Below are 14,745 nucleotides of genomic sequence, written 5' to 3' on the forward strand. Positions count from 1 at the left end.
TTTTCAGTCAAAGAGACTCACTGGGACGGCCGACGTTAGCACCCGTATGTGTGGGCTGCTGGAGGTGGGGGGGCAGGCGGGACCGCCCCTGGGCCCACTCACCTGTAGCATGTACTCGAACTGGTAGATGCAGAGCCCCAGCTCTGCCATGCTGGGCTTGAAGAGCTCCCGCAGGCGGTACTCCTGCATCAGCCGCACGAACACACAGAAGGCCTCCTCCTCAGGCATCTGGGGGTGGGCGGGCAGGGGGCTGTGAGTGGGGGGGGGGCCGGGGGTGCCCACTGCTCTTCTTATGGCTTCGCTTGTCTCTGCTCCATTTACTTTTATTGAACGTGGACAGTGCCGGGCTGCCCGGACCCACACAGCAAACCTCTCTGGTAAATATCATCACCCTGTTTCAATGACAGGAAGCCTCCTGAGGCTGAAGTCACCTGCCCAAGGCTGCCTGGCAGGAAACAGTGGAGCTGGGACTTGAACCCCAGGTCTGGCCACCTCCAGAGCCCACGGTGGAGGCATCCTCTGGTCCATTCCCAGGTGTCTCCATTCTCCCCCTCCTAAGCCTGCTGGATTCTCTGGAGGAAACCCCAAGCCCCATAAACATCACACTGGCTGACCTAAGTCTGAATGTCCCATCCAACCCTGGGAGGTGACTGAGTAGGACGGCCTACCCCTCCCTCCAATCTTGGGACGGGATAGGGGACAGAACAGGTGGCCAGCCCTCTGTGCTCACCCCCTGGAGGCCTGGCTGGGAGACTGTCAGAGGTCACAGGTGGACACAGAGGGAGGTTCTGACCTAGGAGGACACTGGATGGAGGGAACACTCTCCTTTTGTCCACCTCCTGGGGGCAGACAGAGCCGGGAGGGGCTGGGCCCAGGCCACCTACCTGCATGAGGAGCAGGCCCACGATGAAGGCGCTGCCCTGGCAGTAGCCCACCTCCCGGTCCACCAGAGAGTAGGCCTGTGAGGGAACACATGCGAGTCAGGGCAGGGTTCTGCCGGGCCTGGTGACCGCAGCGGTTCTCCGTGGGGCCAGGGGTCCTCACCTTCATGACGTTGAAGAGCACCTCCTGGCCCAGGCTGTCCTGGCCCTTGAAGAACTCGTGCTCCGGGTAGGTGCGGGCGATGTCCCTGCGGATCAGCTTCTCACAAGGTGAGGACATCTTGAGCAGCTCCGAGTACTGGTTCTTGACTGGCATGTCCGTGGCGCTGCACAGGAGCTGCCACACGATGGCCCGGAAATGGTGCGGGATGCCCTTGCGGATCAGCTCCTGGCGACAGGGTCAGAGCGGGGGTGGGGGGGTCAGGGGTGGGATCGGGAGGCCGGGCTGGACCCCATCCCAGCGCAGCCTCCCCACGGCCGCCCAGCCCGGCCTCTGAGATCAGGTCCACCCATGCCTCACCCGGGGCCCAGAGCTCGGCTGAGCCACTGTACGGCACACGGAGTCCACGAGGCTGAATGCGCCGCCCCAGCCCATCATGGAACTCGCGGGCGGGAAGCAGGAGGGTGCCTGGGGTGCCAGCCCCTCCCTGATCTCCACACCCAGCCCCCCGGCCCTGGCAAGGCACCCCGAAAGTGCCCACACACCTCCAGTCCTGCCCTTTGCTCGTGCTGGGGCCCCTGGCAGACCTTGCCCACCCCCCGGCCACCCGCCCAGCCCCGCCGACTGCGCCACCTTGAGCAGCTTCTCCTTCCTGCGCCGCCACTCCTCCCACTCGTTGGCGATCCGGCCCCACAGGATCCATGTGTCCTCCTCCAGGTGGCTCAGGTTGGAGGAGGCTGAGGAGCTGGACACCAGCGAGGAGCCGCTGTTCCGCCGGGAGCCGTTCATGGAGCGCATGGACTTGGAGTCGGCTTCCAGGAGCCTGGGTGTGGTGGGGGGGAGGGGGGAGGCTGCAGGAGCTTCCCACCCTGGCCCCTGGGTCCCAAAGAGCCTGGCCCCTCCTCCCTGGGGTCCCAGAGGATACCAGGGATTGGGTCTAAGTTATTTTTCCTGAGCGGCACGTGCTGAGTGACTTTGGCCAGTGCCCTAACCTCTCTGAGCCCTGGTCCTGATGCCGGGAGCCCTGGAGAGGCTGCCATTCATGCGTCCCATTCTGTGCCTGGCCCTGGGCTGAGAAGCACGGGGAGTAGCTCACTTAGTCTCGTACCAACCCTGTGGGGTGGGTTTTGTAAAGATTTGTTTACAGACGAGGTACAGAGAGGGTGAGATGCTGGCTGGGGGCACCCAACTAGCAAGGGGTTGCATTAACCACCTATTTCTGAGGCTTTGACATCTGGGGCCTCCCTGACCCAGGAGGGACTGCCCCTCCCAGGCCTAGCAGATTCCTAGAGATAATTAAGGACTTGCCTGCTAACGCACTTTTCATATGCAAACCAACCAATCCAGAACCCACAAACCACGCACCTCTGTTAGGCTCTTGCACTCAGGGCCACTATCCCTCTGCCCTAATCACCCCAGGGCCGGGTACTAGACAAATTGGCCCAGCCCTTATGCCCCCAGCTTGCTGAAGGTATTCAGACGAGCCAGTCCTAAGCCTGATTACATTGCCTCACCATTCCTTCTGGCAGAAACCACAATAAAGGCTCTTGCCCACATTTTTCTCATTCCCTCTGCCTCCTGACTGACCCTGGTGCTTCCCCGGGTGGCCCTGCATGGTGCATGGTGTGTTGTGCCCCTCCTCTTGGAATCTGTGCGTAACAAACTGTCTTTTTTTTTTTTTTTTTGGCCATGCCGCAAGGCATGTGGGATCTTAGTTCCCTGACCAGGGATCGAACCCATGCCCCCTGCAGTGGAAGCATGGAGTCTTAACCACTGGACCACCAGGGAATTCCCCAAACTGTCTTTTTAATGGCAGTCATCTCCTGATCTGCTGGCCTCGCCATACTGGCATAATAATAAAACCTACACTTTAAAACAGGGGGTGGGCCAGAGGAGAAGTGGGAAGGGCCAACTTCAGAGTCAGAGGATTTACTCTTCCCTTCGACAAAGGCTAGAGAAGTGAAGGCCAGGTTCACTGGGCCCCCTGATACCGTGGCCTCCTCATCTGAATGGGAGAACCGTCTGGTGGGAGGTGACAGCAAACATCCTTGTCAAGCCTCTGGTGGGAGCTGTCACTTGGCCCAGGGCCAGGCCTAGCTCTGAGTGTGAGGTGGCACCAGCAACTTCTGTTCGGGGCCCAGGCTGTACCCCTGGGGCCTCTCCCTTTCCCTCAGGTCCCAACTCACCGGTTCTGCTCTTCGAGTTTGGCCAGCAGCTCTAGCTCATCGGGGCTGAGGTTCTCGGAGTCAGAGGTGGGGGAGCAGGTGGGGCCCGACAGGGCCTCCTGGGACGAGGAGTCGGGGCTCAGAGTGGGGCTCGCCATGGTGGGCAGGCTCCTCAGCCGCGAGCAGGGCCAGGTCACAGCTCTGTCTGGGGACCAGAGACATGTGTGGTCAGCTTTGGGCAGGGTGCCCACACTGTCCCGCTGGCTCTGGACCAGTGAGCCTGCTGGTCACCCAGAGACACTTCCTCACCCTGGGCTTCCCACCTCTGGTCTGTCCACCTGGTCACTCCTCATCCCCATGCACCCCAGTCTAGTTGACGGCCTGGCCGGCCCCTTCTGCTCCGGGGGCTGGCTACTGGGATCCCTGCCTTGGTAGTCCAGATGCCTGGATGGAATCAGGAGGGCAATGGCCAGCGCCTCAGCTGTCCTGCTGTCCCTGCGCATGAGCACCAAGTCTCAACTGACACCCTTGAGTCTTCAGCAGGGCCAGGGGCCAAGGCTCCCCGTCACACTCAGGGTCCCTGCTGCGACCTTGGGGGTGCCGATGCCCCTGCTTTGGTGGCTGTTCCTGACAGCTTTGGTCCCTGTCCCCAGCTGCGGCCTGTCCTGGGAGCCCTGCCTCGGCATCTGACCTTCCCTGTCTCATCAACCAAAGTGGGCTGCTGGCACAGCCACAAGCAATTATTCTCTACTGTTGATTGTCTGGTGCTGCCAATGGCCAGAAGAGTCAACTCCCCTTGGACTGGGAAGCCAGGGACATGTCAAAGCGCTAGGAATCTGTGCTCTGAGGGCCTCAGAGTGAGAGCTACAGGCTCTGATCAGTATCCTGATCTTGGCCTGCCATGTGCCGGGTGGGTGCCGGCCCATCTCTCCTACTCCTCCTGGGGATGGTCCAGCCCCACCCTCCTGGGAGCTTCAGGGCCACTGGCTGTGCCGAAAGCAAAGGCTCTGGGCTCAAAGGGGACAGCGTCTGAAGTGTGGCTCCCCTTGGCCCTCACCTGACCTGGCTCTGACCGCTCAGCCACAGAGGGGCCCTCGCCCAGGTCCTGGAGAGGGGGCATCTGGTCTCCAGGCAGCAGGAGGACAGTCACAGAACAAAAGCAGCCCATTTTGCACCTGCCTGGCACCCTCAGGTCACTGAGCACCTTCCCACAGCCCAAGCTCAGCCCCCAACCAACACCTGAGGGTCCACAGGTCAGCTGGACTTGATCCTGGCCATGCACTTGATTCTAGTCTCCCTCCCTTGTGCTCCCCTGTCAAGGGGCAGCGGGCACCATTTTTCTTTCACCTAGTGGGGGGCTCATAACCCTCCCACCCCAGGACTCTGTGGCTCCCCAGGGCCACTGGTTCTGCTTCTGGCCCCTGAGGGTCCCCCGAGTTTGTCGGGCACTGAGGGCTCTAGCTTTTGGTGAGTGGTACAAACTCTAGGCGATGGCTCATCAGAAGCAGAAGACCTTTTCCTCCTGTTGCCCAGATGGCTGGGGACAACCTGCCCCAAAGACCAAGCCATGGTGTACCACCAAGCCAGGAGTTAATCATTCCTGAGAGAGGGCCAGTGGGGGCCGCTCCGGGGCTTCCCGCAAAGTCTGTGGCTGGCCCGGGGCAGAGAGGGGCCATGGACAAGAAGTGCTGACTTGGAAGGATCTCTCTGGGCAGGGAGGGGCTGGGAAGGCCGCGTAGGTTTCCCAACTTCAGAGCTGGGAGAGGGGAGTAGGTGGTGGAGGCGAGGATTGAAGCCCCATAAGCACAGCTGGATTTGGGGAGTAGTGGGGGCCTCAGAGACAAAGACCACACGTGGCCAGGGCTGGGGCTGGGGTCCACTGTCTCCGTGCTGATCCCAGGGGATCCCAGCCTCAGAAGCGCATTGCCTTCCCCCCCAACCCCAACCCTGGCCTGCAAAAAGCCCAAGAGAATGGTTCAGCTCTGGGTTTCTGATTAAAAGAAACTACTAGGGCAATCCACTAGCAGAGTTTGCTCAGATACTTATCACAAATTAATGTGTATTTCATACAAGAAATAAAATGTATTCGATATCCAGGGCTTAAATTTGCAGTCTGAGAGGCAGAACCTTCTGGTCCCTCAGGAACTTTCTCTTGACTCATCCCCATACTCTCTAAATGCTGCGCAGCCCCAGAAGCCATCCTCCTGATGCACGCACAGAGACACACACTCCTTCACACTCACACACTCACACTTACCCACAACCTCACACCCCACTCAGATACATTCACACTCACAAACCACCTCACACACACAGTCTTGCATGCATATGCACACACGCTCTGACATACACTCACACACAGTCGCACACCTACACGCTCAGATACACAATCACACACTATCTCACACCCACACACCCCTTTGCCCCTACGTGCACACGTACACACACACATGCACGCTTCCTGCACTGACCAGGTCTCACCACGCCTGGAACCGAGTACATACGGATGGACATGGGCTCACTGCCCTCCTAGCTCTGTGAGCAGCCCTGTCCCTTCTCCAGAGCGCCCGGACTCTTACTGCCTCAGTCCCTCCTTCCCTGGCGCTTACTGGGGGCCGTCTGAGGGCCGGGCACTGTTCTAGGGGCAGGGATGTGGAGTGGAACGAGGTGAATGAGCCCCCATCTCCCCAGGGCACGCGGCCGCCCTACCCTTGCTGGAGGGGCACAGAGTCGCAGAGACAAGGCAGGTCCCCTCGAGTGCTGAGGGGCCACTGGCCTCTGAGACCCACACACAGGCCCTCCAGGTCTGGGGTCCCAGCCTCTCCACGGCCCCATTTCAATGCCCTTTGCTTCTGCTTCACTGCAGCCACCCGAAGGGGGTCCCTGGCTCCTGCGGAGTGGGCAGTGGGCCACCTAATGCCGTCCCTGCTGGCACCACCGCCCACCACGCCCTTATAAGGTGGCCCACGGCTTAGGAAGCTGAGCCAAGCCAGAGGGGTGGGAGAAGACTGCCGGTGAGCTGGGGGTGGGGTCGGGGGGCAGAAAGGTCCGGATGCTGGGGACCCTCCACCTCCCTTTTCCTCTCCCTCGCAGGGGCGTTTGGACACTGCCAGCCATGCTTCCTCCTTCTTGAAGTCCTCTCCCACCTCGTTTCCAAGAGGCCAGGTTCCTGAGGCTCCTCCTGCCTCGGCCCAGCCTGGCACCCCTTCCTCCACAGGCCCTGCTTTGGCCCTTATCCCTTCCTGCCCTCGGTGAGCTCACTTTCAGGACATAAATGACCAGATACATGTCGGTGATTGTGACACCCTCGTCCCCATCTTCTCCTTTCTCCTGAGCACCAGCCAAGATTGCCAACTTGCTCCAGGATGGCTCAACCAGATCCACCACCGGGGTAGGAATCACCACTGTCTGGGCCCCTGCTACTTCTGCGACCCGCACTGAGCCTGGTACAACGTGAGAGTCGAGAAATATTGGAGGAATAGAACCTGCCTGCCCACCCACCGGTATTTCCTTAGTGCCAGCCAGGTCCTGGGCACCATGCTGAGGGCTGAATACTGCTGGGCAAAGACAGAAGCAGCCCCTGCATGCCCAGAGCATACGGGGGTGGGGAGCGGGCAGAGACCAAGAGATGATCATCTGCACTTTCTATTACAGACTGAGAGAAACGCATGGAATAAAAGATGAGGTAGAGTGGAAAACAGTCTGGCAGTTCCTCAAAAAGGTAGACAGAGAGTTGCCAATATGACCCAGCAATTCTGCTTCTAGGTTATCTACCTGAGAGAATGGAAAACGTACATTCACAGGAAAACCTGTACACAGTTCTTTTTTTAATTCTTTTTTTTTTTTCCTGGCCGGGCCACACCGCACGTGGGATCTTAGCTCCTCAACCAGGGATCGAACCAGCGCCCCCTGCATTGGAAGCGTGGAGTCTTAACCACTAGACCTGCAGGGAAGTCCCACCTGTACACAATTGTTCACAGCAGCACGATTCACAATAGCCAGAAAGTGGAAACAACCCAAACGTCGATGGATGAATGGATAAATGAAATGTGGTCCATCCAGACAATGGAATGGTATTCAACCATAAAAAAGAAGGAAACTGATTTTTTTCGGTGAACTCTTTCCTGGCAAACCACCCCCTGCCCCCGACCGCCTCCAGGGTTCTGGCTCACTTCTCTCCCCTCTCCCCGAAAATACCTACCCCTATACCCCAGCCCAAGACACATTCTATGGCAATTCCTACTATACACGCCTGCCTGCCCTACTGGGTCATGAACCTTCTGGGGGCAAAGGCCTATCTTCTTAATTTTCTACTCCAAGCCCCTAATGCAGCATCTGGCCGTTAGTAGGTGCTCAATCAATGTCTGCTGGATGAAGGAGGAGAAAAACCTCTGTGCTGCTCAGCCAGGTGATCAAGGTCAACACCATCAGTGATAAGTCATGTTGAGAGCATGTGCACTTGATACGCTGACATGAGAAGGGCACTTCATCTCTGGGCCTTTCTCCCCAAGACTATGAGGAAAACATGTGACCAATCCAGATTAGGAGACACTTTAGAAAATTCCTGACTAGTCCTCCTCAAAACTGTCAAAGTCATCAAAAACAAGGAGAGCCTAAGAAAACTGTCCCAGATAAGAGGAACCTCAGGAGATGTGAGGACAAAATGTCCTACGGGATCCAGGAAGGGGCCCTGGGAAAGAAAAAGGAAATTAGGGAAAAACTAAGGAGATCTGCATAAAGTATGGACTTTAGTTAATAATAATGTATCAATATTGGTCCATTAATTATAACAAACTTACCAGACAATGTTACTAATATGGGGAAACTGGCTGTGAGTGTGGTGTCTGTGGGAATGCTTTGTACTATCTTCTCAATTTTTCTTTTTTTTTTTTAAGAAATGATGAGAGATTACATCTATTTATTTATTTATTTTTGGCTGCATTGGGTCTTCGTTGCTGTGCGTGGGCTTTTTTAGTTGCGGCGAGCGGGGGCTACCCTTCATGGTGGTGCGCGGGCTTCTCATTGCGGTGGCTTTTCTTGCTGCAGAGACCAGGTTCTTGGCACGCGGGCTCAGTAGTTGTGGCTCGCAGGCTCTAGAACGCAGGCTCAGTAGTTGTGGAGCATAGGCTTAGTTGCTCTGCAGCATGTGGGATCTTCCTGGACCAAGGCTCGAACCCGTGTCCCCTGCATTGGCAGGCGGATTCTTAACCACTGTGCCACCAGGGAAGTCCCGATCTTCTCAATTTTTCTGTAAAGCTAAAACTGTTTTGAAAACTAAAGTCTATTTTTAAAATTTAAAAAAAAAAAAAAAAGAAGAAGATTCTGTACCAGGGTAGACAGAAACGTAAAGGACAGTTTTATAACATGTGAGAGGTGCCCTAGCGAGTAGAGAGTTGCTCACTGGGTCTCCTGACGAGGCCGTAGAGGAAGAAGGATTTGCACTTGGATTTCTTTTCTCTTTCTTTCTTTTTTTTTTCTTTAAATACTGAGTGACCCACGTATTTTTAAAACAACCATTTCATTTTATTTTCACTGAGCGGCTTGCAGGATCTTAGTTCCCCGACCAGGGACTGAACCTGTGCCCTCAGCAGTGAAAGTGCAGTCCTAACCACTGGACCACCAGGGAACTCCCTGCACTTGGATTTCTGACTCCAGAGCCTTTGCCCCAAGTTGATCAGCTGAGCTGTCACTCTGCATTCAATGACTTTAGAAACAACCTACGTAAAACACCGAGTGCAGTGAGCACTCAGTAAATGAGTTACTCTTTTTCAACAGGGAGAGTGAGTGAGTGTGTGTGTGCCACCTTTCAGAGGCAGGCAGAAGACCCCAAGACTCCTTTACTTTTGCTTTCCTACCCACCCCGCCTCCATGCCCCACCCCCTACCAGCCCAGCTTCTGATCCTCTACCTCTAATGATTATGGGGACCCGGAGTCGTTTCTAAATCTGAAGTCTTGAAAGATGCCACGTGACCCCATCTGCTCAGACTGACAGACTATCAGTTGGGCCACTCAGACCACCCCGACTCCTGGGGAGACGGCCTGACGTCTCCAGGTCTTTTCCTTGGCCATGGGGTGGGCATTTGATGGGCGAGCTGCCCCTCAGGTAACAAGGACGGCTGCTGGAATTCAGCAGTCACTGCCGACCCTCCTCGTCCCCAGTTCTAGCCGCTCCTCCGTGCCACCCGGGATGTTTCCACATCCATGTACCTTCCTCCATGGCTGTGTGTGTGGATAAATGATCCCAGATCTCTTGGCCTCCCAGGAGGACTTCAGGGCCAGCAGCGTGGGTTCAAATCCCTCCTCACCTACTTTTCTATCTTTCTGATCTGGGTACAATGTGCTTTGTCTCAGTTTCCTCATCTGAAAACAGGGCTGATGATAGTACCGACCTCACAGGTTTTGTTGGGAGGAATAGATGAGCTAAAACCTGTCAAGTACTTAGGACAGGAGCTGGCCCATGATATTTATTTCCCCCTGGGTGGAAAGTTCCATGAGGGCAGGGGCTGGCTAGCCTACTAGTGGATCCCCAGAGTCTAGCGTACCATCAGGCATCTGATATTTGTGGACTGAATAAACAAACTTCCCCTCCTCAGCAGGCCCACCCCTTACGTGGCGGCGCTGTTTAAATATTAAACGCAATACAACTAAAATCATTGTTATTGGTAGTAATAGCAGCAGCGGCAAGTACCTTCAGGCTAAAATCAGCTGTGGAAGGACCTGTGGAATCCCTTCTGACCTAAAAAAAAGTTTACTACCTTGCATGTCAGCAGCTACTTTCTGCCACCATCACAGGTTCCTTCCTGGCAAATCCCTGATTTCTCTATATTTCAGTATCTCTGAGAATGACAAAGGAAACAATTTAAAGCCCTCATAAGCCTTCCAGGGACAGGTGGATAAGAGAAGTGGCATCTTGTAAAGGCTCTCGGCTCTTCAAAGCCAAGATGGTATCTTTCCTGCTGCAAAGGCTGGCTGGGCCAGGGCCCAGGGCGAGGTGGGTCGGCCCTGTCTTTGGGGGCTCTCCAAGCACATGGATCTGACCTCTTTCTGCAGAAGAGATCCAGGCCCTCTTTCAGAAGTGGGTGAGTGGGGAGGACTGTCAGCTCCTAAAATCAACCAAGTGTCTACTAGGCATCTGTTATGTGCCCTGTTCTCGCCTAGGACTCAACTATGAACAAACAGACATGTGCCCTGCCCTCGTGGGACTCTTGGGCTGGGAGATAGCCCTCAATGAAACAATCTCACAGGGACTTCCCTGGCAGTCCAGTGGTTAAGACTCCATGCTTCCAACGCAGGGGGCACGGGTTCCATCCTCGGTGGGGAACTAAGATCCCACAGGCCGCGTGGCGTGGCCAAAAGATAAAAAACAATAACAAAAAACAATCTCACAAACACATCACGGTGCGCTGAGAAATGAAAGAAAAGTGCCAGTGGGGCTCTTGAAATCTCCCTGGAAGGGATCAATCTCTTCCCCAGCCCTGGTGAGTTGTTAGTTCTCCTAACTAACCTCCCTCTTGCCCTCTGTTTGGCTTCTAGAACATGTGTGCAGCAGACGTCCCTGGGCGGGGGGCGGTGGTGGGGGAGGTTTGCTGCCTTTCCAAGTTCAATTCCAAATACTGGTCCCTTTGACCAGGGAGCGTCCCATGGTGTGTGCCCCGTGGATGGCATTTGGGACACGAAGGCCTATAGGATGAAACCCACCAAACAAGGCACGCTTCCCTGCATGCACCATGCTTGCTCCTGCCGCCTGGGCATCTTCCAAGCACTTGGGCTGCCTGGAACACCCCTCCCTGCCACGCCTGCCCAGAGAGCTCCTCTCCCAACTCGTATGTCATCTCTGCTCCACCTTCCCTGATGCCCCGGGGAGGCGCCAGGCCCTTTCTCTGCTCCACAGCATGCTGTCCATTAATCTGTCTCCTGCTTCCACATGGGATGGGATGGTAAGGGCACGGGCTGGAATGCTGGTCCCTCCGGGTGGTTTGGGGGGATTAAATGAGATAGTATGTCAATGGGGCTTGGTACGGGGCCTGGTGCGCAGCACGGCCTGATCAGTGCGCTCCTGGTTTCAGCTCTCGCCTGCTGACGTGGAGAGGGTCTTTAGATGCAGGGCAGGGGCCACCCCTGACGTTCCTTCACACCCCAGCCCCTGACTCGATTCCCAGTACGTGGTGGGGGGCTCATCCGGAACAACCAGCACACATATTCTGCAAGAGGAAACTAGAGCACAATCCTCCGTTCCCCCTGCACCCATCAAAAGCACGTGCACAAAGACCCGGCCCTGGCCCCCCAGTCTAGGGTAAAGGGCACTGATGTCTTTCACCAGCCCTTTCCGGGAGCCTTCTCGTGTTTTCCTAAGGAGTCCACAGTCTATCCCGGGGAGGCTTCTGACCCCACTGCATCTGCACAAAGTACCCCCTGGGGAGGCCGTGGAGTTTGTTTCCTGTGTGCCTCGTGACCTTCAGAAGTCTCTTCGTTCACTCCTCCCTTCAGCACGTGGGCAGAACAAACCTCTATCCGCCCAGTGTCAGAGGTCTACGTGGGGTGTGGGCACTGCCAGCAAGCAGGCACCCGACTGCCCTCTGCCCCCCTGGGAGGTCCCTGTGGGGCCACAAATCCCACAACCAAATGTCTCTTAGCCCTGATGTAAACTGGCTCAGCCATGGAAAGACAGCCATTATCCACTGAGGCATCAGCTAATTCCAACCAGGGGCCCAGGATGCCCAGTGACTCTGCTAGCACCCACAGGTGGGCGACTGCCCTCCTGGACCCCACTGACCCCTTCCACATGGTGCCCAGGGGACATTCAGGGCCACATCCTAACCTCTCTGGCTCCCCTGAAGTACAAAGTCCTGGTCTCAGGATTTCTCTCCCCATTTTCTAGATGGGTAAGTCAAGGCCCCAAGTTTAGATGCGCTTTTTCCCAGAGCCATCCAGAATCCACTGGTAAATATCCACAAAGAAGCCTGGGCTTGTTCCTCTGGGGTTTTCCAGGCACGCTTATGTCAGACAGGCAGTGCTGGCCTGATCTGGATTCCCCTCAGGCAGGACCTGGGGCTCCTTCTCAGTCCCTGCGGTCCTGGCTGCGCTGTCTCGCCAGTTCTGTGATCTGCCCTCCTCTTTGACTTGCCTCATCCCAACCTGCAGTCAAACCAAACCACCTGCAGCCGACCACAGAAGCCCAGGGGAACCCACAGGTTGGACCCGAGGGTGTGGGCTGTATGGGCGGGAAGAGCCAGTACACCTGGAAAGACACGACGACATGGGTCCCCCAGATCCATCCCAGCCCGGCTGAGGGAAAAAAAACCAAGCCAACTCCTCACTCGTGTTCCACCAGAGCCTCTTCAACACATTTTTCCCTTCTGAAAATATTCCTTAACAAAGAGCTGTCTGCTTCTGGCAGGCCCAAACCCAGCCCCACTGGGTCTCAAATGCCAGGATCGAAGGAAGCTGTTTCATCTTGGCATGACACGCCAGTCGTGGGTGAAAGAGTTCTCGGGGCTGTCAGGGGCTGGCCCTGCCATCTGAGGCCAGCGGGCGTGATGGGGTCAGGATGCTGGTCCTACCAGTCTGGTCAGACTTCAGGACCGGGGCCAGGAGCAGGCGGTACCCCTACCCCTCTGCCAGGGGTGGCAGAAATGAGGGGGCAGGCAGTGGTTCTTCTGGGGAGACTGGTGTAGGAAAGAGAGAGAGCATCCTTCCCTTTGAAGAAGGGTAAAGCGGGGGAGATGAATAAAGGGGAAGAGGCCTGGGGCAGGTGTCCACAGGGGTGCTGGGAGATTCTGGGTCACCCCGCCACCTCCAGGGCCCCAGTGGGGGCACGGGCTCAGGGAGGCTGGTGCGGATGGGAAGGTTGGCTGCCTGGGGCAGGGCAGGTAGCTCATGTCTCTGAGTCTCTGCCTGAGCTGGGAGCTGTTGGGGCCTCCAGGAGGACCTGGGCAGGTGAATTCCAAGGAGGGGTGCTGAAGTGCTGAGGAGCCGTGTGTGTGTGTGTGTGTGGGCGCGTTGAGGGGGGCAGGTCCCAATTGCCTGGCTCTGTGTTGGAGGTCTTAAGTTTTTCTGCGTGTGTTGGGGATCCAAGTGTCTGTCCGTGTGTGTGTGTGTGTGTGTGTGTCTGTCCATGTGTGTGTGTGCGTGTGTGTGAAGGGCTCCTGAATGTCTGTGTGTGAGGGGCCCAGGGTGTCTATCAGTATGAGATGTTGGGGGTTCATGGGTTTTGCTCTGTTGCCTCCCAGATGTGTGTGTGTGTGTGCGCTTGTGTGTGTGAGTGGGGCCCTCACAGAGGTGGGTGTCCCTTGGGTGGGGAGTGGGGTTCAGAACATCTGCTGGGAGGTCCTGAGCATGAGGTGAGGGTGGATTTTCAGGAAGTAGGGATCAAGACGAGTCAGGATAAGGGTGTGTGTGCAACGAGGACCCTGAGGAGTGGATTTCAGGGGTGCCCTTGGGCATGGGGCTGCTGGGGGTGGGAGATGGCCCAGCAGGCTGAGGTGGGGCCTGCGGGCAGGAATCCGGATTTACAGAGGCTGGGGAGGGGTCCTGTGCAGTCAGAAGGGAGGGGTATGGCTCTAAGATGGGTATCCTTGGGGGTGGGGGCAGGTCTGGGCCCACAGATAGGATGTGAAGTGAGGGGAGGGATGGCGTGGCAAGGGGTCTACAGATGAAGGGGGTCTTGAGGGATTGGGACAGAGAGAGGGAGGAGGTCCTGGGCTTGCGGGGGCGCTCGTAGGGGCTGGGTCTGCGGGGTGGGGACTGGGGGAGCCCTGAAGGGTCCGGGAAGGGGTCCTGAGGGTCAGTAAAGAGGGTCAGCGGGGGTCACGGGCCTGAAGGGGCCTCCCGGGGAGGGGGCGGCGTGGGGGAGGAGGGCGCCCGGAGGAGTCGTGGGAGGGGCCCTGAGGGGTCGGGAAGCGTCGGAGCGAGGATGGGCAGGGGCCAGGGCCCGAGGCTGACGGCCAGGGTCCGTGCTGGGAGTGCCGAGGGCTCCCGGCGTGGGTTCTGGGGCGAGGGGGCCCGAGTCCCAGTCTTGCCCGGCCCCCGTGGGCCGCAGCGCGGAGCCGCGGGCCTGAGAAGGCGCCCGGGAGGCCCGGCTCGCGCCGCCTACCTACCTGCGAAGAGCGCGCCGCCTTAGCCATGCCGAGCCTCGCCGTCCCGGGCCGCGCCGCCGTCCCGGGCCCCGCCGCGTCTCTCGTCCCGCAGCCCGGCCCGGCCCCCTCAGCCGCCCCCCGGGACCGCGGCCGCCACCGGCTCTGTCGCTGCCATTTCACCCGCTGACAGGAGCCGCTGCCCCGCCCCCGAGGCCCAGTCAGCCAATTCACCGCCCCCAGGCGCTCTGGCTCCGCCCGCTGGCCAGGAGTGACGGGGTGTCTGGCCAATCCATGGTCACTCCGTAAGGAGGGCGAGGGCCCTGGCTACAGCCAGAAGGTTGCCGCCTTTAAGGAGAGAAGCGAATTGAAATTAGGGAAGCAGTGAAGGACGGGGTGTTTTGCCTATCGGAATGTGGAATCCTGTTGATCAACACTTGTCAGGGCCAATAGGAAGGAGAGAGGGG

The 14,745-nt window shown here is 57.5% G+C and overlaps 1 protein-coding gene across 6 annotated transcripts in view; it reads right to left on the bottom strand.

The window, feature by feature from the left end:
• EVI5L (ecotropic viral integration site 5 like) overlaps positions 1 to 14,480 on the bottom strand; it is a 29,744-nt gene extending 15,264 nt beyond the window's left edge. For 5 of the 6 annotated variants that reach the window (XM_057541295.1, XM_057541293.1, XM_057541294.1 and 2 more), the window contains exons 1-6: positions 14,303 to 14,480; positions 3,228 to 3,411; positions 1,675 to 1,864; positions 1,045 to 1,269; positions 885 to 959; positions 103 to 228 (exon numbers count right to left, since the gene is read on the bottom strand). In XM_057541295.1, the coding sequence (XP_057397278.1) occupies positions 103 to 228; positions 885 to 959; positions 1,045 to 1,269; positions 1,675 to 1,864; positions 3,228 to 3,364 (753 nt within the window). In that variant the 5' untranslated portion in view covers positions 3,365 to 3,411; positions 14,303 to 14,480. The remainder of the gene's footprint in view (positions 1 to 102; positions 229 to 884; positions 960 to 1,044; positions 1,270 to 1,674; positions 1,865 to 3,227; positions 3,412 to 14,302) is intronic. The other variant, XM_057541297.1, reaches the window with a different exon arrangement.
• Between the last annotated feature and the right edge of the window lie 265 nt (positions 14,481 to 14,745).

Source organism: Balaenoptera acutorostrata, chromosome 2 (assembly GCF_949987535.1).
Source record: "Balaenoptera acutorostrata chromosome 2, mBalAcu1.1, whole genome shotgun sequence".
Taxonomy (NCBI): Eukaryota; Metazoa; Chordata; class Mammalia; order Artiodactyla; family Balaenopteridae; genus Balaenoptera; species Balaenoptera acutorostrata.